Source organism: Candoia aspera, chromosome 1, assembly GCF_035149785.1.
Source record: "Candoia aspera isolate rCanAsp1 chromosome 1, rCanAsp1.hap2, whole genome shotgun sequence".
Taxonomy (NCBI): domain Eukaryota; kingdom Metazoa; phylum Chordata; class Lepidosauria; order Squamata; family Boidae; genus Candoia; species Candoia aspera.
The window spans coordinates 36,477,285-36,498,874 of record NC_086153.1 but is presented as its reverse complement, the minus strand read 5'-3'; the positions used below and the strand labels follow the sequence as shown (position 1 = coordinate 36,498,874).

Below are 21,590 nucleotides of genomic sequence, written 5' to 3'. Positions count from 1 at the left end.
GTTTAGGGCTCTCAGCAGCTTAGAAGGCAAACAAAAGCCTTTAGGGTGAAATTGATTAGACTCTTGTCTAATCAATTTCACCCTAAATCAATAAATGCCTAATCAGGCAGCAGGCAGGCTGGAGGTTCTAGTTAACTATTTAAGGTCACAGGGCTGAACTTGTTAACTTGTGGTTAGCACTTTTCAGGAACTGCTGGGCTGCAGAGAAAAGCAGCTTAGGAAGAGATAGCTTGCTTAGGCAATCGCTTTGTTCTGCGGGTGAAAGGGAAGAAAAAAAAGGTCAGGCAGAGGACAGCATGTACTGACTGTAATGGAGAACACTTGACTGAGGGAGAGATGCTGCGAAGGTTGTAAATGTGGGTATTGGTTGCTAAGTTACTTTTTCATCAACACAGTAACTGCAAATGGTCACTGTCCAAGGCAGTTGCTAAACGAGGGCTACCTGTACATATACTTTATGGCTTAATGTCATGTGTGAACCCGACTTGAGTCAGGCTCACCTGGATACTGATATTTTGTTCATGCTTTAAGTCCCATAATCAGTGCTCATTATGTTGCATACTGAGGAAAGGGCACCAAGACACAATGCTCTGTATTTTAAAAGAATGATGAATTTAAATACAAGGAAACTTCTAATATACTGAGTTAAAATTTACACAGGAATAAGAAAATTCACTTTTACTAGAGAAAATAAGATTTGTATGCTAATAATTTAATCTCTACAAAACTTGTTCTATGCCTTTAATTATTTAGCTCATCTTCATAATTTAACAAGCACTGTTATAGATCCTTACATTTTTATGCAAGTCATTTGCACATTAGGATGTTTGGCCAGACCATTTCTTTGTGTTGTATGTGGGAGGCTACACATACCAAAATGTCTATAGAAGACTGGCATACAACTCTCATGTGCCCTCTTATGAACATTCTAGATCTACCACATAAGAAATTATAGTAAAAAAAAAGCAAAAACATCAACTGAATTCAGTTGTAGAACAGGCATCTTGCCAGCTTCTCTCCCCCAAAATAAATCACTACTTCCAAAGCTCTGAAGAATTAAAAGCTGGTTTTCAAAAGGCAAATCTAAATATATACCAGTAAGAGTTTCACAAAGCATTACAATGTTTTTAAACAAATGCCAAAAATTAATCTTCACATATTTTAAAATCTGAATCCCTACAGCCTAACATCCAAAGGTGTACAGTGAAAAGTTGTTCTTGTTTCTGATGCTAGCTTTTATATGATTACTGCAACATGGCAAAAGGCCTGTCTAAAGATTAAGTGCTTTCTCATAAAGAACATCAAATAAACCAAAGATCATCAACAAATGCTCATTATGAATCAAAGGATAGGATATGCTTCTGATTTTAGCTGTCATAGCCTATTCTTTTCCAGAATAAGTGTTACTGATTTTGCTTGATGCTAAAACATATTTGTGATCCAAGGACAATATTGGGTACCTAAAGCTACCAAACTGAAGCACCAGCATCCCTTAGTGAAAAACCCCAACATTTAAAATAATATTTTACTTTTAGTCTTTTTTCAAAGGAACCAATCAGGTCCAACCTCCCCACGCAGTAAATCCCTAATATTATAGCATGTGAAGTGAATCAATGTAGTGAAGAATTGCTCCCAAAGCCCAGCTGGTTTCAATGTTGTTGATCTTCTGGGCCAGCTATGATGAAAAGAAAACATGGTTAAAGATCTTGAAAATGGAGACATTTCTGTGGGCTATTTAAAACATTTGTGATCTGTACACTTCAAGAGACTGTGTAACAGCCTTCCATGTAATACATACACAGAATAAAGGTTCATGCGTTCCCTTAGTTTTAGCTAGGTAGCACTTGGATTCCATGGGCTCCCAGATTTTATAATGTAAGGGAAAAAGGGGAAAGACTCTTTCTTGGCTGTAATATTTGAAGCTTGCAAAATCTAAAATTGTGCAGGTAGTGCCTGATGAACGCTTATCAAATGGGAACAGTCAAAACAAATTCTGTACATTTTAAAATCAGAAATTTTATTTTGCACATTTAAGACTATTGTACATGATTCACGGCAGGACTGCAATCTCTGGGGCACAACTGCCCTCTTCCTGTGCCTCTTTAAGGTGCTTTAGCCTGTCTCTTCCCCCAAAATCTCTACCTCTCCTTCTTTATCTTTCTCTAACTAAAACTGTTGTCTCAAACTTCTAAAAGAATAAATCATATTTACAAAATTGGTACATTATTATTTTTAAACAAACTGCCTTGTTTTATTTTTGGTAGATGTTTGTGGAACAAAATTTTGGATTTTTCCTCCACTCTTAGTACTTTCAACTCTCAATACTGACATTAAGAATTATTACCTTAAGAATGTGATTCTCTGGAAAGCCCAGTTCTTTCAGCAGCAAACTGACATACGTGAGATCCATGCATAAGAAAGGATGCTTTCCTTGTTGAATCTCCATTGTTTTACATACTGGGTAGTTAAGAAATCAAATAAATGTAAAAGCAGACTGTTACTACAACCATTTCCAGAAAAACATTTTGTTTGCTTCTTCTCAGGCACTAAAGAGCCTTTGTTTTATATAGCTTCTTTAGGTCTTAAAGTAAGCGTACAACCAAAAGTACTGATGGCTTACCCTTCCTTGCTGCACTTTCAAATTTCCTGACTGGTAGGATCCCCCCTTTTTCCTTATCTAAAGAGAGAGAGAGGAAAAGAAAATCAGTTCTTCGGTTCTACAAGCACAGAAAAAGAAAGCAGTGTTGGCAAAACAGCTGCCACTCTAAATGATTAATAAATGGTTAAGTAGTCAGCCTGTGTGCATTTCAAGCACAGCACTTGCAGTTTAGTGCTCATTAAAATAAGAATGTGTCTTAATTTTAGACTACAAAGACATTTTTCCATGATGGTTTAAGTAATCTCTTCAATAGGAAAAAAAAAACACCCTGCAATATTCATAGAGTTACAGAAATGAACATTCAGTTGGAATCTTCCTGCACTTAAGATTTCCATGCTCTGAGAGAGATTTTTAAAAATTATTACACTAAACTAATCAACAAAATAACAATACAAATACCAGATTAAAGAATTAGCATAATCCTTATACTTTTCTGGATTATTTCTGTGACTCAATCACATCAAGTCTCATTTACTCCAGTTAATAGAATAACCAAACATAATTCCAAACTCATTTATAAGTCAAATAAGATTAGGATTTCACTTACAAATAAATAAATAAATAAATATTTCTGGTCTATTTGTAAAGCGTAGAATGTCTTTAGCATCATAGAGTAGAATCATACTGTAATTCCACTTGCATTTTAAGAATTTGTAATTATGCAGGCAATAAGTTCTAAAGCCCCATTAAGAAAATGAAAAGGAGGATAAAAAGCTTCCTTGGCATTGAAAGAAATTGTAACTGCTGGGTAATGAATGGGTGGAGCATCAACAGGCCCTCTCAAGATGCCCAGTCTGGACAGGCAGATTCTGTCCTGCCCAGGCACTGCTTGATATATCTTTGTGCTGCACTGTACAGGTTCTAAAGATAACTAGACAACCTGTGACCCACTGGGTCATCGTTTCAGAAATATTTCCTTACCTAAACAGAGAAGCAGAATGACCACGGGCAGATTTCTATTGGGATCTCTAATAATTCCACCATCTCACATTGAATTCCATCATTGTGGAGTATACCCATTCTCAATTCTGCACTGTCTTGAGGATCCATGAAGTAATTTTGCAGGAATGTTGCTTGTTGGTTGGAGTCTGGCATTAAATATCTGATATAAAGATGGATTTGCCCTTGAATAACCACAGAAGGATTCCATCTGTTCCTTGTTGGAAGGATTTCTTTGACACTAAAGGACGTCATTTAGAAGAGGCTGTTGTATTGTCTGATGTTCTTCCTGAACTTGTTTGCAATAGGTTCATCACTGCTCTATAAGATGGAGGTTGCAAATTACCTATCCTGACCTTTCCCTTCATAAAGCAGAAATTGGCAGTTTCTCCAGGGAATAGGAAGGCACAACAGTGAGGGCAGACTTTAGCCATTGCACCAACATCAGCAGAAATACTATACCTTGTGAGTTGTGCATTTTCCCTTGCTCTTTCTCTGTTGTGGTCTTGTCGTCAAAGGTAGCTATTGTCATGTTGAGGAACTCTCACAGTAATTACCATTTGCCACACATTCCCAAGTTGATCTTCCCTTTCCTCCTCTGTGTCTTCTTGTGTCCTCATTCTGTGGCTTTCCTTGTCATTCCGGAGATGTGCAGCCTTTTCATCATCCGTTTGTTCATATCTTTTGCTATTTGTTCTTTGTCTCTGATCCTGGAGACGTGCATTTCTCTGCTCCTGTGTCTCTTCCTCTCTTCTGTGCCTCTTGTTGTCATTCTGGAGACATGCATGCCTCTCCTCCTTTATCTCTTCTTCTCTTATGTTATTTGTCCTGACTGTTTGATCCTGGAGACGTGCACCCCTGGCCTCATCCAATTCTTGTTCTCTGCTCCTCCTTGCTGCTTCCCAATGACATTTGGTGTCATCTGTTCACTGTGACACCCCACTTCTCTTTCCACGGGGCATACTTAGGCTGAAGATACACACACACACCACAATGCTTTATGGTGCTGTCATCACCTCAGAAGAGTTCAGATTTCCTGCTGGCTTAGTTTGCCAAATTTCAATCCCTGAGGTATATGGTGCTGTCATCACCTCAGAAGAGTTCACACTTCCTGCCAGCTTCCTCACTAACTTGTGGGAAACTGGCAGGGAGTGTTTGAAATGATGATCACATGACTGTGGCTGACCTCAGCTGACTACATCAGTGGTGGAACAGCTGCAACATTCCAAATTTCAATCCTACAGGAGTAATGGGTCCCGGATTTTGGATGCATTCTTTAAGTTAGCCCATCTGAGGTATGTTTATTCAAAAATTGTTACCCAATGATGCACCGTTTCACCCAACTGAAGATTACAAACAGGCAAACAGAAGAATTGTAGTACTATATAGATAACCAGCACTTTGAATTCAGCCCAGAAGGATACTGATAATCAATACAGTGACTTCAGGAGTTTGAGTTTGAAATTTGAGTTTGGATGTATACTAAAAAGTTTGATTCAAATCACTTCCAATTATTACACAGTTCACTGACATATTATACAAATGTTGAAAACAATTGTTTACTGGTTTGTGAGAGTCTATGGATGGATCTCATAAATTCAGAATGCTGACCATCTAATTTGACAATAAGTTTTAAAAGACTACCTTCTCCAGCTATTATTTCTTCTTCAACCATCAGCTAATTAAAACTCCAATACTTCTCACATGTCTCAAATTACCATTTATTGTAAATCTCTTTCACCCAGTAAAGGTAAAGGTAAAGGTTTCCCTTGACGTAAAGTCCAGTCGAATCCAACTCTAGGGGGCGGTGCTCATCTCCGTTTCTAAGCCTTGGAGCCGGCGTTGTCATAGACACTTCCGGGTCATGACGACTCGGAACGCCGTTACCTTCCCGCCGAAGCGGTACCTATTGATCTACTCACATTTGCATGTTTTCGAACTGCTAGGTGAGCAGGAGCTGGGATTAACAACGGGAGCTCACCCCGCCGCGCGGTTTCGAACCGCCGACCTTCCGATCGACAGCTCAGCGGTTTAACCCGCAGCGCCACCGCGTCCCTTCTTTCACCCAAGCTTTCTATAAAAGCTCCTCATTTTTAGGAAGAATGTGAGGGAGAATATAAATATGCAAAATTTTTAGTTCCCATTTTCTTTTATCTGGCGAAGACTTGCTATGCTGTTACTACATTTCTGTGAACTAAAGCCAACTTTGTAATATGAGATTCACATTGTCTTTATTGCTAATAACCCCCCCCCCCAAGTTACCTATCAAACCAGCATCCACTGCCAAGTCATAATAGTAGGAAAAAGCATAGAAATCCAAGTCCTTTATTCTGGCTGTCTCATGAATTTTCTTGCTGAGCACTTTTGATATTTCATTATGACATGATTCAAAAAGAGGCCTTCCTAAAAGAAAAGGGAAAAAAGAATGTAATGAAATTCATATATGTGAGATCCATTACTTTTCATTATATTTAGCAAATAGTTATCAATTAGCATCCAATAGGAAGCAAGCAAAGATACAGGCCATTACATAGGCAATTTACAACATTGTATAAGGAGGATGGAACGCAGAAATAGTATGCAGTTGTTTAAATAAGCATACGCTGATGGAATTGGTTAGGCTCTGGAGCACCCTTCCAAGAGAGGTTCATCTCTTCCTAACTAATAGTCTTCTGTGAATTAATGAAGACTTTGCTTTTAAAATAGGCCTTCAGTATATTATTGCACATCTTATATTTTTATATTTTTTGAATTTTTGTTGAATGTTGATTGTTGTGACTCTTTGTGGTTTATACTTGTCCTTTGTTAGATCAGTGTATTAGATTTTGTTCTGAGCTACCTACAAAGATATATTTTGGCTGTTATCATGAGCTGCCTAGAAGGAATAAAATGTCTCCACTGACACAAGAACAAACCTTTTATACTTACACCTGCACTCAATCCTAAAAATGAAGTATTTCAAAAAACTGCCTGATCCCAGGGACCATATTTGGAAGATACGATAGGAAAAAAACCCACCCTGTATAACTGTTTTTACTCTCAAACATCGTTAGATCAGCACAATATAACTCTCCCTTGTGTATCTATGCATTCTCTCCCAAATCACTTTGGGATCAAAGTGAAAAATTAAAAAGCTGACATGTTATCTTAAATAGTTCTATGAGCAAGCCCTTTGCTGTGATTGTTTTCAAACAGCCATCCTTACTCATGAGTGTGACTGCAGAAGTTCAGTAAAACTGGCACAAATGGGCAGAACGTTATATATGCACTTTGCTATTTAGAGGAAGAATTTGTACAAATGTAATTACAATTTCCATTCAAAAGACCCATATGCAAAAGTCAAGTACCTTTGCAAAAATAAAAAAGTGATCAGGTTACTGTACCTGTTTTCTGCCCTTTAATTTTGTACAGTTTCTTGGCATGTTCCCATTCACCTTGATAATTAAGTGATAAGCAGGAACTTGTTAGTTCTTCACCTTCTTTCACTGTTAATAGGAAAAAATACAAAGAAAAAGAGTCTGCTTGAGATACAGCAATCATCTCTGATAAGGAAACAATTTTCCCACCCCATTACTCCCAATGTAATGTTTTCTATTTTATAATTGAATGTACAGCTATCAATCAGATATACAGTAGGTTCAGGACAATAAACAAAGCTAAGATCCCTAATTTTCCAAAGATGGAATAAAAGGTGAACTCTCCTTTGAGTCAAGCTCAATTTTGAGTGATTTTATACACATAAATGTAATTCTCTTAACAAGAATACAGATGAGGTTGCTATTGCTTTCTTCCACGGTGGGTTTAAGTTTCCAGTCTAGCCTGCAGCACATTTCCTATTGTTGACATTACCAATAGACTTCCAGATACAATTTAAGGCCTCAGGGTGCTGACAGTTAAGGCCAGGTCTGTTTGCAGTTAAGACAATCTTCATCCATGAGTTGGTATTGAATCAGGCAGCAGATCTGACATTTATTACTGAAACCAGGCTGCACAAGGTGACAATGCAGGCTTGTCAGAGATCTGCCATACCAGATTTCAGTCCTTCATCTACTTTGACATCAGAGTTGGGGAGGAGAGATGGTTCTGATAATTAGAAATACCTTACTGGTGGTGAGGGGAGCTGCTCCTAAGATACAGGTGTGCGAGTGCCTCTATGTTAGGCTAGATTGCAGAGACAAGCTTGGGAACCTGTTGGCATAATGACTGCCCTGCTGCCAGGCAGAATACTTCCCCAAGATATTGAAGTGGGTTTCCAGACTGGTGGGGGAGAATCCCTACCCACTGGTGCTTGGGAATTTCAATCTGCTAAGCCTGGGAGCCTGCTCTGATAAGGCTCAGGAGTTCATATCTTCCATGGCTTGTCTCAGGTAATCTTGGCCTGACCCACATTAGCAGTTACACCTTGGACTTTGCCTTTGTCTCTGAGCAGGTGGCTGGTGATCTGGAGAGGCAGAGGGTTTCTATCACCCCACTGTCTGATCCAGTTACAATTCAGAACTACCTGTGATCTCCATAGGGCATGGAGCCAATTTGGATGGTCTGCCCCAGATACCCAATGGATCCAGCTGGTTTCCAACAAGTGCTTGGGGAGTTTCCCAGCTCTCTGCCAGGCAGTTCTGTCTACCAACTGGTATTTCTTGGCAGCAGGAAGTGAGCTAGGCACTGGATGGCAATGCCCCCAAGCAGCCTCTTGGAAGTAGATCCTGGTTGGCACCTTCGTTTTCTGAGATCCTACAGGAAATGAAGTGGCATAAACTATGCCTAGAGTGCTGCTGGAGGAAGATTAGAAACGAATCTAACTGAGCACAGGTATGTGCCTGTGTTTGGACCTACACCTTGGCAATAAAGGAGGCAAAATATGTTTATTTTTCCTGTTACTGTGTCAACAGGCTGTCATGGAACAGCCTTATTTAGGGTGACCAAATCCCTACTGGGGAGGGGGCAATATGTAAACTTTCACCTGGCCACTGTAACCAATTTGCACAGCATTTCACTGGTAAAGCTGCTCAGATTCACTGAAGCCTTGACTCAGCATAGGCATAGTCCTTAGTAGTTACTGGGGCACTGTTTTGTGATGTTATCAGCATTCCTTTTGGTCTGTGACTTTTGAGGAAGTGGACAGGGTACTTTCTATGTTGTCTGCCCCATGCCTTTTAGACTCCTGCCCATCCTGGCTGCTGCAAGAAAGGACAGAGATGTGATTATCTGGATCCAGGAGATTATGGGACAGGGAGTTCACAGCAGCCTTGAAAGAGGCTGTGGTGCACCACCTTCTGAAGAGGCTATCCCTGGATCTGGGAGTCTTGAGCAGCTATCATCTGGTCACCAACCTTCCCCTTTTAGGGAAGTTTGTTGAGACAGTAGTGTAGACCAAATTTACAGCACCCTAGATGAAGCAGAATCTGGAATCTTTTCAGCTGGATTCAGGCCCAGAGATAGGACAGAGATGGCTCTCCTTCATAACCTGTGTCAGGACTTAGAGGAGTGTAGTGCACCCTGCCCCCCTTATCCTTTGGACCTCTTGGTAGCTTTTGATACCATTAGCCATGGTATCTTACTAGACCACCTATGTGGGTTGGGGATTGAAGGCACTGTTTTTCAACGGTTCCACTCCTTTGTAGGGTCTGAATGGGAGAGAACAGAGTGAAGCTGAACCCAAGTAAGATAGAGTTATCTGTATATTGTTTGTATATCACGGTTTGTATATTGCAACAACAGTGTTATCACTGGATGGGTAAGCACTACAGATGAAACAGCAAGTTTGCAATTTGGGGGCTCTTCTAGACTCATGGTTCCTGCTATAGCAGCAAGTGAAGGCCATGCTAAAGGGCCTTTGCCTAGCTGCAACAAGTGCAGCTATTGCAATCCTACTTAATGTAGAAGGACCTGGTTACAAGCTCTCATCGCAATCTGGATGGATTATTTTAATGTGCTTTACAAAGATTTGTTCTTAAAGACTATTCCTACAGCACTGGGAAAGAATATCCACAGATTCTTATTTATGGCCCTGGGTGGTGATGTAGAGTTAGGTATCATCAGCATATTGATAATACTACTCTCCAAAACAACAGATGACTTCACCCAGAGGCTTCATATAGATGTTAAAAAGCAAGGGAGAGAGGCTCAGCCCCTGCATCACTCTACATGTCAGAAGCTGTTGGGCTGACCTCTCCTCCCCCACCAACACTGACTGAAACCATCCACCAAGGAAGGAGTGGAACCATTGAAAAACAGTGCCTTCAATCCCCAACCCACATTGGTCCAGAATGCGGCAGCCTGCGTATTTCCTGGTTTCTGGCAATGGGACACCAATTTTGTGGGCCCTGTAATGGTTCCTAATAAATTTCAGGATACAATATTATGTACTTAATATTGCTTAAAGCCGTTCAAGGCTTGGCACCTGGGTATGTACAAGACTGCCTGCACCACAATTGGCCCAACCTATGTGATCTAGTATGGAACAGCTGCTAGTGATCCTGCACTTCTAGGAGGTGAAAGGAGCCCAGGATAAGCATTGCTGCTTTTCGGTGGCAGCACTGTGGCTTCAGAATGGCCTTGCCTTGGCAATCAGACTTGACCCCTCCCTGAAGGCTTTAAAAAGTTGTTGAAACCAAATTATTTCAGAGGGCATATTTTTTATTTATTGCATTGTGCCATTTTTATTTTTATTTATTTTCATCTTTTTTAATCTTTTTTACCATTGATGTTTAATTGTTACTGACATGTGTACCCTAAAAACTGCTGAGACTCATCTGATTGTGGTGAGGCAAATGTTAAACTAACAAACAAACATACAAACAAATATCCTGATAGTCTATCTCCCAAATACTAACCAGATCTGATCATGCTTAGCTTTTTCAAGATTAGCCAAGGTTGATGTTCATAGTCTGTTTTCTGACTATGCATATGGTTATTTTAACTGAGTTTTATCTGTTTTAATTATCTTTAAATTATGTTTTACTTGTGCATTGCTTCTAATACTGTGAAAGAAGAGAGAAAGAAACTAATAGATTTTAATTAGGTAATATTATTAATATGTCACTACCAGTTGGAATGGTATTTGAAATAAAAAAGCAATTTAGAATCCCTGTAGATCATTCAAATAATATATAATACTTACAGGATTGTCCTTCAACTCCTCCTAAAATAGCCAGTCTTGCCGACATTAATCCAAGTCCCAAGTAACTAGACAGATTGAGAGAAGCATGATCAAAATAATTCTGATAAAGACTAGATGCTTTTTTGTTAGGTAGTACCTATGAAGTACAAAGTATCTGCTAGTGACTGACTATAAACAACAGATACAACAACAGATGCAGAATTCATTGGATTTTGCAGCTGCTGAATTGTGAAGCAGTCAAAAAACTTGAAGTCACTTTATTGCAGACTATAGGCGTACAAATGTTGCATATATGAGAAAGGAGATTATTTTGAATATGGCATGAATATCTTCTGGAAGTCCAATTTGCACCTTGCAATTATTCTAATACTTGTAATAAATAATTTTATGCTGAATATGACGACTAATTTTCTATTTTTTTTCTAAATTCCATTTCACAGTTTCAGTTATAGACACTTAGTTTGCTTTCACGCCATACATTTTAAATTTTTAGATAGGCCATGTGGTGAAATGTGCTCTGGGCCTTTTCAAAAACCAACCTCACCACTTAATAGTCAACTTAGTTCATGGTTACTAAAAAAAAGCAGCATGAAAGTGATTCAAGAAGAGTCAGAAAGTAAATATTTTCTAGTCCTTATAATAATGAAAAAGAATTACATTTGATGGCATCCTAAGATCAATGTTTAAGTAGCTTTTTACTATAAGATGGCCGAAGCTTTTGTAACTAACATGGTATGTGTGGTAATGTGATGAATTTGAACTGCCCATGATCTGTTATTATTTCTCTAAAAAGCTGTCCTTGAAGGAAGGAAAAGGTACTTTTGAAAAATATGGGAAAGGTACTACAAATATTTAACACATCAGTGTGGCCAGTACCTTTCGGCAAATTTATATTTTGGTTTTCTGGCTCCTGGGCCTCCTGGCTTATAGACAGCAGTCTGAAAAAATCTGATCTATTTTGTTTGCCCAGCCAATCTAAATTGCTCAGACTTTTCAGGGAAACAGTGCAGAGATGTGGGCTATAAAATGTCCTATTAAAAAAAAATTCCATTTCAAACAAGTTGGTAGTTTCAAAGTTGTATGAAGTTTGTTTCTAAAGTGATTGGGCTATGATAATAGAGGGGGGTTCTTGCTTGCTGAGGATGGTCATTTCCACACTAGAGATTTTTGGCATCTTCTAGTCATCCAACCATCACTGTACTGAAATAACAGTAATGTGGGCAGACTTTATATATTGCAATGATGGGTAGTTGTTGACCATAACTTGTTGCTATGAAGAAAATCACTTAGTGGATGGTTTCAGTCAGTGTTGGTGGGGGAGGAGAGGTCAGCCCAACAGCTTCTGACATGTAGAGTGATGCAGAAATGACTTATGCCAGGGCATTACATAACCTACCTGCTATCCACTCTGGTTTCCTGTTTTATAGCAGTCAAATAAGCCATTGGCTTGTTGCTATTCTGGAATGCGCTTGAGGTAGATTCTTAGAGCCCTGAATATATTTAGTCTGTGCCAACTCCATTCTTGTGGGTGAATATAATCTAGACAAAAATTGGGCAGCACAATGTCTTGTTCCGGATTAAATTTATAATTGACCCTGGGCATGAAGAGGGGTTTGATCTTAACACTACCATATTTTAGATCCTCTATAATTGAGAGAGCCTCTAATTCTCTCAGCCTTGTAACCAAGTTTAGGGCTATCAAAGAGGCTATTTTCCAGAAACATACAGTTTGACTAGAGGTGCCTAAATGTTTGCATGCAAATTTAATAAAATTTAACAATCTTTTAAAAAATAATTTACTGCACTATGTGGAAAAAGCTGTTTCTGACAACTAACCTGTGTGAATCCAGTTTATATGTGGTATTAAACAAATTAAATGAAGTGATGTGTTCAGCAGTTGAGTTCTCCACAGATGTCTGTAAAGAAACAGAAAACCTCATCTTGATATTCCATGAAAAGAAAATTGATGTGATTGGAGAGTTACTAAATAGCTATATTTAAATGTTTTTAAAATTATGTGTTACGCCTCTATGCATTGTGGTCAATTAGAACAAGTGGAAAGATCCAAAGTTGGACATCACAATAAGTAGACCAGAGGATGATCTTCCAGTTTATCTGCTCCTGTTTCCTGATTAAGCTAGTATGCCTAGAATTTTTATCTTACAAATACTCGTATCTGTGAAAATTATGTGCCTGCCACTTAACTACAGTGGCATCCTATAAGACAACTTAAATCAATTAATACTGTCACGTTGCCTGTTAGTTGCAACCTACATTCCTACCAACTCTCTCAGGGTTATGCAAAATACAGAAAAGGAATAAGAAATAGGAAGCCAAATAAATTAAAGGTATGAAATAAATAAAAGAAAAGGAAATTTGGCTAAAACTAGTGTTCACCAACACCATTCATTATACCTCCCCATATTTTTCTATCCTAGCAAATCATTCTTGCTTCTAACATGTTCATATATTGTTTCATACATTGCCCTTTGGTATTTAAACTTCTCCCCTCTTTCTTTTTAAGGCTCTCATCAGCCATCCAAGCACAACTTTCTGTTTTCCCCTTCCCTGTGACTCGCTTATCCTTCCTTCACACATTTGTTTTGCAATTTTCATCCTCATTCATTCTCTATGATTAAACAATCTACTGATACTTCTGGTCACCTTTATATTCAATCCACATTCTGTAAGCACCCATGTATTTTTCTTATCCTTAATTGTATTTTACCATACATATTTCTCATGTAACATATTCCCACTGCCTCAACTTACTTTTAAGTTTCTCCTGACATACCCAACTCTATTTCTATATAATGAAATAGGCAGATGCATGCTCTTATTCAGAGCCCTTTCCGCTTCTTTTGAGAAACATTCATTTCTCACAACAGACCACATGTTACTTGATACATTTCTACCAGCATTATATGTTTTAACATTTCTTAATCCATTGTTCAATCTTAGGTAAATACTATACCAAGCTAAACGAATTCATTTACTGGCTTTAGTTTTTAACTATGTTTGGATTATTTGCAATCACTCTATTTTCCCTGTGAAAGACTGCTAGCATTTTTCTCATCTACAGCCTCTTTCATCATTCCACCAAGCATCCTTTTTCACACTTTCCATTAGCATAACTCCATATGCTTCTGTGGCCTAACAAAATTCTTTTTTATTATCCTTTCATATTTCTTTCTTTCTTTCACTTTTATTTCATGTCCATTTTACTAAGATCCACTTGACACCCCATGTTCCATACTCAGAACCTCTTATTAGCCTTGTATCCTTCACTAATTTTCTCCATCCATTATAAATAAGCAAGTCATCCATGCCTTTTTGTTCGCCTGATGTACACATGAAAATACAGATATCTGAAACAAACAGAACGCTTTTTTAACCAGGTACTCACTGAGCAGTCACTGCTCTCATTCATTCTAGATCTCTGAATGTCCCAGCCTCATTTTCTATACTTTTTTCCATCTGTCCATGCATACCAGCTAGCAGAACAATTTCCCCCTCTGGATCATGTTCATTCAGAATGTTGCACAATAACTTCTCAAAACTGCTTCACTATCCCTACTCTATGGAGTGTAACATTCACTAACCTATGGATTCCTACTTTCATACATATCCATAATTACCTAGATGAAACCAAGTCATATTTTCTGTAACACATTTAGCTCTTTCATTTGTAATGACACCTACACCTTCACTTCCTTACATCAGCACCACTTCACAAGACTGGACCACCTTCATTCAGATCTAATACAATCCTTGTTTTATTTTGCTTTGTTTTATTCATTTGTTAATTCATGCTCTTTACCATTTAATACTTTTACATTCCAAGTTGCAAGCTTTCATATCCCACAGTTATCAAATGGGCCTCTAGATATTGACCACCACCTCCCATCATGGCTATGGTTAATCGAGGCTTTCACATAATCCTTTTTAGTAAGATAGAGAATGGGTAAATTAGGTAATCAGCCTTAAGCTCAGTTGTAACTTAAGTATAATTATTTATTGTATTATACCAGCCAATTAACTAGTGGTGTCTTATCACAGTATATTTATTGTAAATCCAATTAACTAGTGGTCATGACTGGCAACTAAGAATGGAGGTCATGTGACAAAGAAATTCAGTACAGGTAGTCCTCAGTTAAAACGGTAACTGGGACCAGAATTTCCATCGCTAAGTGATATGGTCGTAAAACACGATGTCACATGACTGCATCGCTTAGCAATGGCAATCCCGGCACTCCCCGTTACCATCGTTAATCAAGGATCACAGGTCATTAAGTGAGGACCTCCTTGCAACTTCCTGCTGGCTTCCAACAAGCAAAGTCAGTGGGGAAGCTGGCAGGAAGTTGCAAGTCCCAGGTGGCTCCCAAGCAGGCTGGCAGACAGGCAAGTGGCTGCTGCCAGGTGCAGGAGGGTGTGCGGGGATGCATGAGGAGCCAGTGCAGCACAGCATGAGCGTGGCAGGGCTTGGGTGGCTGCAGGGTGTGGGAGGGTGTGCAAGGGGCCAGCACGATGCGAGCATAGTGGGGCTTGGGGTGGCTGCTGCAGGGTGTGCAAGTTGCTGGCAAGGCAAAGCACAGTATGAATGTGGATAGTGATGGCTGCTGCAGGGTCAGGGAGGCTTACTTGAGCAACTTGCGCCCTTCCCTGCCCGCTTCCTCATTGACTTTGGTTGTGGGAAGCCAGCAGGGAGGGTTGCAAATGGTGATTGTGTGACCACGGAACGCTGCAACTGTTGTAAGTGCGAGCCAGTTGCCAAGTGCCCAGATAGCGATCACATGACTGCGGGGGTGCTGGGATGGCCAGAACTTCAAGGACTGGTCATAAGTACCACTTGTTCAGTGCCATTGTAACTTTGAATGGTTGGTGAACGAGTGTCATGAGTGCCGTTGAGCTAAAGTCATCAGCGCAATGGCACACATGACAATGACAAGGAAATAAGTGAAGGGGCACAAGTTAAGTAGCCATCAACCCACAACGACTAACGGCTAACAAACAATAGCTAAACGGATCACGGAGCCACCCAAGCCATCAGCGGCAATACAACGGGGATCGCCCAGCTGAAAGCAATCAGCAGAAGAATGGAAACCTGAGTATGGGCGATCCTGGAAACCCTCAACCAACGGCAGGGCAATGCAGGGGACAAAGGGGGGTGACGTAACCGTGAGCGAGGGGGCGCTGACCGGCGCGGGGTATTTAAACCCCGCACCGGCGCGCTCCTGTCACTCTCAGCTTTTTTCTACCAACGTTGTACCTGCCCTGAAATAAACCAGAACCTGATTTGCAAACCAGTGTCTGAACGTTATTCAGAGGTAGGCAGCGCATGACATAAAGCTGAGAGTCATAAACTCAGCCTCGCCGAGCCCCACCGGACGACAACGAGCCGCGGGAGGAGTAAACGGCGAGAAGACCAGCAAGATGAGGCCGGAACGGCGCGGGCAAGGAGGGCGAGCCGCGCGGCAAGAGACAGAGGAGGACCGACCGAGGCCAGAGGCACCGCGGACTCCCGGAGCCATGGACGCCCACCCCACCCGACCCGAGCCTCAGCTCCAACCCCAAGGGGAGATGGCGACGGAGGCAACCCGACCGCGGGAGGGAGCAGCACGACTTCCGAAACCAGCGGAGGACCCCGCGCCCCACATCGCACCCCAGCAACGGGCGTGGAGCGACAGCCCCACGGTGCTCAACACGGAGGAGGACGACGGAGACACCCATCAGACGGAGGAGGAAGCGGACCCGCGGCAGAGGGACGATGAACCCCACCGGCAACCCACCCCCGAGGACGCGCCAACGGAACCGGCCCCAGCGGCGGCGCGGGCTGTGGACGAGGAGGCACGAGCTGAACTCGCGGCCATGCGGGCTCAGCTGACGGAACTCCGGACCATGCTCCAGGCGCTTATGCCCCCCGCGCCACCCAACGACGTCCCCGCACAAGCCCACACCCCGAGCGAAGCACCGAACCCACACGGGCCAGCGGAGAGCCAGCAGACGGCACAGGCGGCCGACACCACACCCCGGGAAGCGAGAGGCGGGGCCGCACAAAACGCCCGGGCCCCAAAGGACTTCCCCATCTTCTTCGATGGGACCCCCTCAAAACTCTCGTTTTTCGTGACCAACGCTAGGGAGTTCATGGGGAGGCACGGACACTCCTATGACTCCGAGGCCGACAAGATCGCCGCCGTGGCGATCAAACTCCAAGACAGGGCGGCGGACTGGTACGTCCAACTGTACGAGTCCAGCTCCCCCGCCCTCGCCACCTTCCCTGCTTTCATCAAAGAGATGAAAAACTACTTCGAAGACCCCCTAGCTAAAGTACGGGCGAAAAGCGCACTCCAGAGACTTAAACAGGGCACACGCACGGTCCCTGACTACGCCCTGGAGTTCAAAGCCCTCGCGGGAAAGGTCTGCGACTGGTCTGAGACCACCCTGCTGGAAATCTTCAAAAGGGGGCTCAACCGCGACGTTCTCCAATGGGCCCTCTACCGCGACGACCCAGAAACGTTACACGGGTGGATCCACCTCGCGGGGAAAGCCGAACACGCGCACCGCACCTTCCTTATGACAACCACGGAAGACACAAACTATGCCGGGAAAAAGGTACCCGCACCACACGGGGGGATGGCCGGCCCCATATACCCAAAAAAGAAGTTCAACCGGGAGCCCTGCGGGAGGTGTGGCAAATTAGGGCACAAGACGGCGGATTGCTTCGCCAACCGACCGCCGACCAGCGCGCCCAAGCCCGCCCCAAAAATTAGCCCCAAACCACCCAACCCGGGGCCGCCCCCTCACCGCCGAATGACCGTGGCCACAGCGACACCGGAAGAGGGCTGGGACGCTTACTGGGGGGAAGAGGACAATACCGACCCCGACCAGCCGGCGGGAAATGCTCCCCGCTTGCTCTGAGACGCGTGGCGAGGCAGGCGGTGGGACAGCAACGCGGACCACCTCAACGAAACGACAAAAGCTCCGTAATATTGGCAGCAATTCAACTCTCTGCCGGCAACGGAGCCACCACGGCCGCGGCACTAGTGGACTCGGGGTGCTCAAAAAACCTCATCCACCCCGACCTAGTCGCCAAACTCGACCTCCGCTGCTTCCCCCTCCCCACGCCGCTGGCATTCCACCAGCTGGACGGCTCTACAGCGGGAGGGAAACCAGCCACGCTACAAACCGAGCCGGTCACCCTGCAAATGGGCACTCACACCGAGCGCACATCGTTCGTAGTCACGCCCATCGGACGGCCCATTGCAGTCCTGGGGATGCCATGGCTCGCGAAAAACAACCCGCGGATCAACTGGGCGACCCGCACCTTCACATTCGGCGACGGCGAGTATCGAGCACCAGTACCAGCTGGCAAAAGCACCCCCACGGTAGGACGAGCGGAGGCGACCACACAAGACAACGCCGCTACCACAGCAGACCTACCAGAACAATACGCCGACTTCTCCGAGGTCTTCGGAGAGGCAGAGGCAGACCAACTACCCCCCCACCGCAAGACGGATTGCCGGATCGACCTACTGCCCGACGTCCCCCTACCTAGACCAAAGATCTATTCGATGACCCCGAAGGAGATGGCAACCCTCCGGGAGTTCATCGATAAAAACCTAGACAGGGGATTCATAGAGCCAGCATGCTCACCGGTCGGAGCCCCCGTCTTATTCCGGGAGAAGAAAGACGGGACCCTACGGCTCTGCACCGACTACCGGGGCCTAAACGCGGCTTCCCTGTCCAACAAATACCCCTTACCCCTGGTGAAGGACATGCTCGCCCACCTGTCCACGGGCAAAGTCTTTTCCAAATTGGACCTTCGCGAGGCGTACTATCGCATCCGAATCAGGGAGGGGGACGAATGGAAGACGGCGTTTAACTGCCCCCTAGGCGCTTTCCAGTACAAGGTACTGCCCTTCGGACTCGCGGGGGCCCCTGGGGTGTTCATGCAGCTCATCAATGAGGTACTGCATGAACATCTGTTTAAAGGGGTCCTGGTCTACATCGACGACGTCCTCATTTACACAAAAACACACGAGGAACACGTAACCTTAGTCAGGCAAGTCCTCGACAAGCTCAGAAGGGCGCAGCTCTATGCAAAGCCTACAAAGTGCGAGTTTCACAAAGAGCGCCTAGACTATTTGGGGTATCGAATCTCCGGGGACGGCATCGAAATGGACCCCGCAAAAGTCGAAGCGGTGCTAAACTGGGAGCGGCCCCGCAACAGACGGCAACTACAGAGCTTCCTGGGATTCGCGAATTTCTACAGGTCATTCGCCCGGGGGTTCGCTGAGATAGCCCTCCCCTTAACGGACCTCCTCAAAACCAAAGGGGTGGGGGACACCCGACGCGCCAAGAACCCAGGCACAGTGCTGAATTGGACTCCCGCGTGCCAGACCGCATTCGACAAGCTGAAAGCGCTGTTCACGACGGAGCCAATCCTCGCGCACCCGGACCCAGAACGGCCGTTCGTGGTCCAAGCCGACGCCTCAGACTTCTCCCTGGGAGCCATCCTGCTACAAAAAGACTCCACGGGGCTCCTGAAACCATGCGCCTACCTGTCAAGGAAGTTCTCCGAGACAGAGAGGCGATGGCACGTCTGGGAGAAAGAAGCCTTCGCGGTGAAATCGGCACTAGAGACATGGCGACACCTACTCGAGGGAGCCACCCAACCATTCGAGGTCTGGACGGACCACCGGAACCTCGAGGCCCTACGAACGCCTAGACGCCTTAGCCCAAAACAGGTCCGATGGGCCCAATTCTTCAGCCGCTTTGATTTCCAGCTGAAGTTCATGCCGGGCAAGAAGAACTTCCTGGCTGACGCCCTCTCCCGGCTGCCCCAAGACGAAGAGCCCGCCCCAGACACCATTGGGACGGTCCTATCCGCCTCGCAACTGGGGATGGCCGTGACCACCCGAAGCGGCGCACGGAGGCAGCTCGACGCTACGGCGCAGCCGACGGCGGGACAACCGGCGACGGAAAGAAGCCAACCGCAACTACCAGGGGGAATGCGCACGGACCTCGCCGCTGCCCTCAAAACCGACCCCTGGTTCCTGGCAAACCCCGACAAGGTAACGATGGCGCAAGACCTGGCATGGGGGGAAGGCAGAATCTACGTCCCGGACTCGCAACGCCAGGCGATCTTGCATAGGTCACACGACGCCAAGCAAGCGGGACACTTTGGGTTCCTCAAGACCCTACACCTAACACGGCGCCAATTCTGGTGGCCCGCGCTCAGGCGAGACGTAAAAACCTACGTGGCGTCCTGCCCAACGTGCGCTAGGGCCAAACGGGCACCAGGCAAACCCGCGGGGCTATTGCAACGGGTGGCAGAACCCTCCCGCCCATGGGAGGAAATCTCTATGGATTTTATAGTGGACCTCCCACCCAGCCAGAAGAAAACGGCCATTTGGGTGGTGAAGGACTACTTCTCAAAGCAGGCCCACTTCATCCCCTGCACGTCGGTCCCATCCTCACAACAGCTAGCCAAACTCTTCCTCATCCACGTGTACAGGCTACACGGATGTCCCGCACGTGTGGTGACCGACAGGGGCACACAGTTCACCTCCAAATTCTGGCGGGCCTTCCTGAAGCTAACGGGGACCCAACAGGCCCTATCTACGGCTTGGCATCCTCAGACGGACGGAGCCACTGAGGTTCTTAATGCCACCTTAGAGCAATTTATACGATCATATACGAACTACCACCAAGACGACTGGGCTGAACTGCTCCCGTTCGCCGAAGTCGCATACAACAACGCCGTCCACACGAGCACGGGGAAAACCCCGTTCGAAGTAGTCTCGGGGCGCGACTTCGTCCCCATACCGGAGCTACCTCAACCCCCGGAACCCCAGGTGGACGCCAGCGACTGGGGACGGAAGATCGCGGAAGCATGGCCAGTAATCACGGCGGCGCTGAAGGAGGCACAGGCTGCTTACAAAGAGCAGGCCGACAAGCACCGGCGCCAACAACCGACGTTCCAGGCGGGGGATATGGCCTATCTCTCCACCAAGTTCCTAAAGTCAACCCAACCCTCGAAAAAACTGGGGCCTAAGTACATCGGGCCGTTCCGAGTCACGCAAATAGTGAACCCGGTAGCAATACGCCTGGACCTGCCACACAACCTCCGGAGACTCCACCCGGTGTTCCATACCAGCCTCCTAAAACCGGCAACCACCTCCCGATGGCACCCAAGCACGCCACAGCCCGCACCGCTAATGATCGACGGGCAACACCACTTCGAGATAAGGGACATCCTCGACTCCCGCAAGCAACGAGGAACTCTACACTATCTGGTCAGGTGGAAACACTTCCCCCACCCGGAATGGGTGGCGGCGCACAACGTTAACGCACCTGACCTGACCAGAGCATTTCACCGGGCATACCCCGACAAACCGCAACCAAGGTCAGCAAAACCAAACCCCCCCCCCGCAGGCCCCCCCCGCCTCCCGTGCCCCAAGGGAAAGGGCCCCCCCCAAGCCCGCGACTTGGGTGGACCTTCCACCCCCCGGGACTCACGGGGTGGTGACAAACGATCGCCAGCACCCTCCCCCCGCCCCCCGGCCGCGGGGGAGTGGCAAGCAAGTCAACAGGGCAACCTGGGGGCAACGCCCAGGAGACACAACAAAGGCGACGCACTCTAAATAAGAAAAGAAGGGCCCTACCTGGAGCTGAGAAGCACCCGACCAGCCACGCCTCTCGCCTCGCCGAACTGAGCCAAACAAACAGGGTGTGGTTGGAGCATGCGCACGCCAGGTCAGAACCCGAGCATGCGCACCATGGACACACCCTGGGAAGGCACGTGGTAGAGGGAGGAGCAAAGGGAGGGGCGACAACTACTCCGGCGGGAACTTTGAAAAAAAAAAAAAA

The 21,590-nt window shown here is 45.2% G+C and overlaps 1 protein-coding gene across 3 annotated transcripts in view; it reads right to left on the bottom strand.

The window, feature by feature from the left end:
- Window positions 1–720: 720 nt before the first annotated feature.
- Window positions 721–21,590, bottom strand: part of ENTPD6 (ectonucleoside triphosphate diphosphohydrolase 6) — a 38,004-nt gene continuing 17,134 nt past the window's right edge. For 2 of the 3 annotated variants that reach the window (XM_063301852.1, XM_063301846.1), the window contains exons 8-14: window positions 12,555–12,634; window positions 10,719–10,783; window positions 6,982–7,083; window positions 5,861–6,001; window positions 2,621–2,677; window positions 2,345–2,457; window positions 721–1,675 (exon numbers count right to left, since the gene is read on the bottom strand). In XM_063301852.1, the coding sequence (XP_063157922.1) occupies window positions 1,592–1,675; window positions 2,345–2,457; window positions 2,621–2,677; window positions 5,861–6,001; window positions 6,982–7,083; window positions 10,719–10,783; window positions 12,555–12,634 (642 nt within the window). In that variant the 3' untranslated portion in view covers window positions 721–1,591. The remainder of the gene's footprint in view (window positions 1,676–2,344; window positions 2,458–2,620; window positions 2,678–5,860; window positions 6,002–6,981; window positions 7,084–10,718; window positions 10,784–12,554; window positions 12,635–21,590) is intronic. The other variant, XM_063301860.1, reaches the window with a different exon arrangement.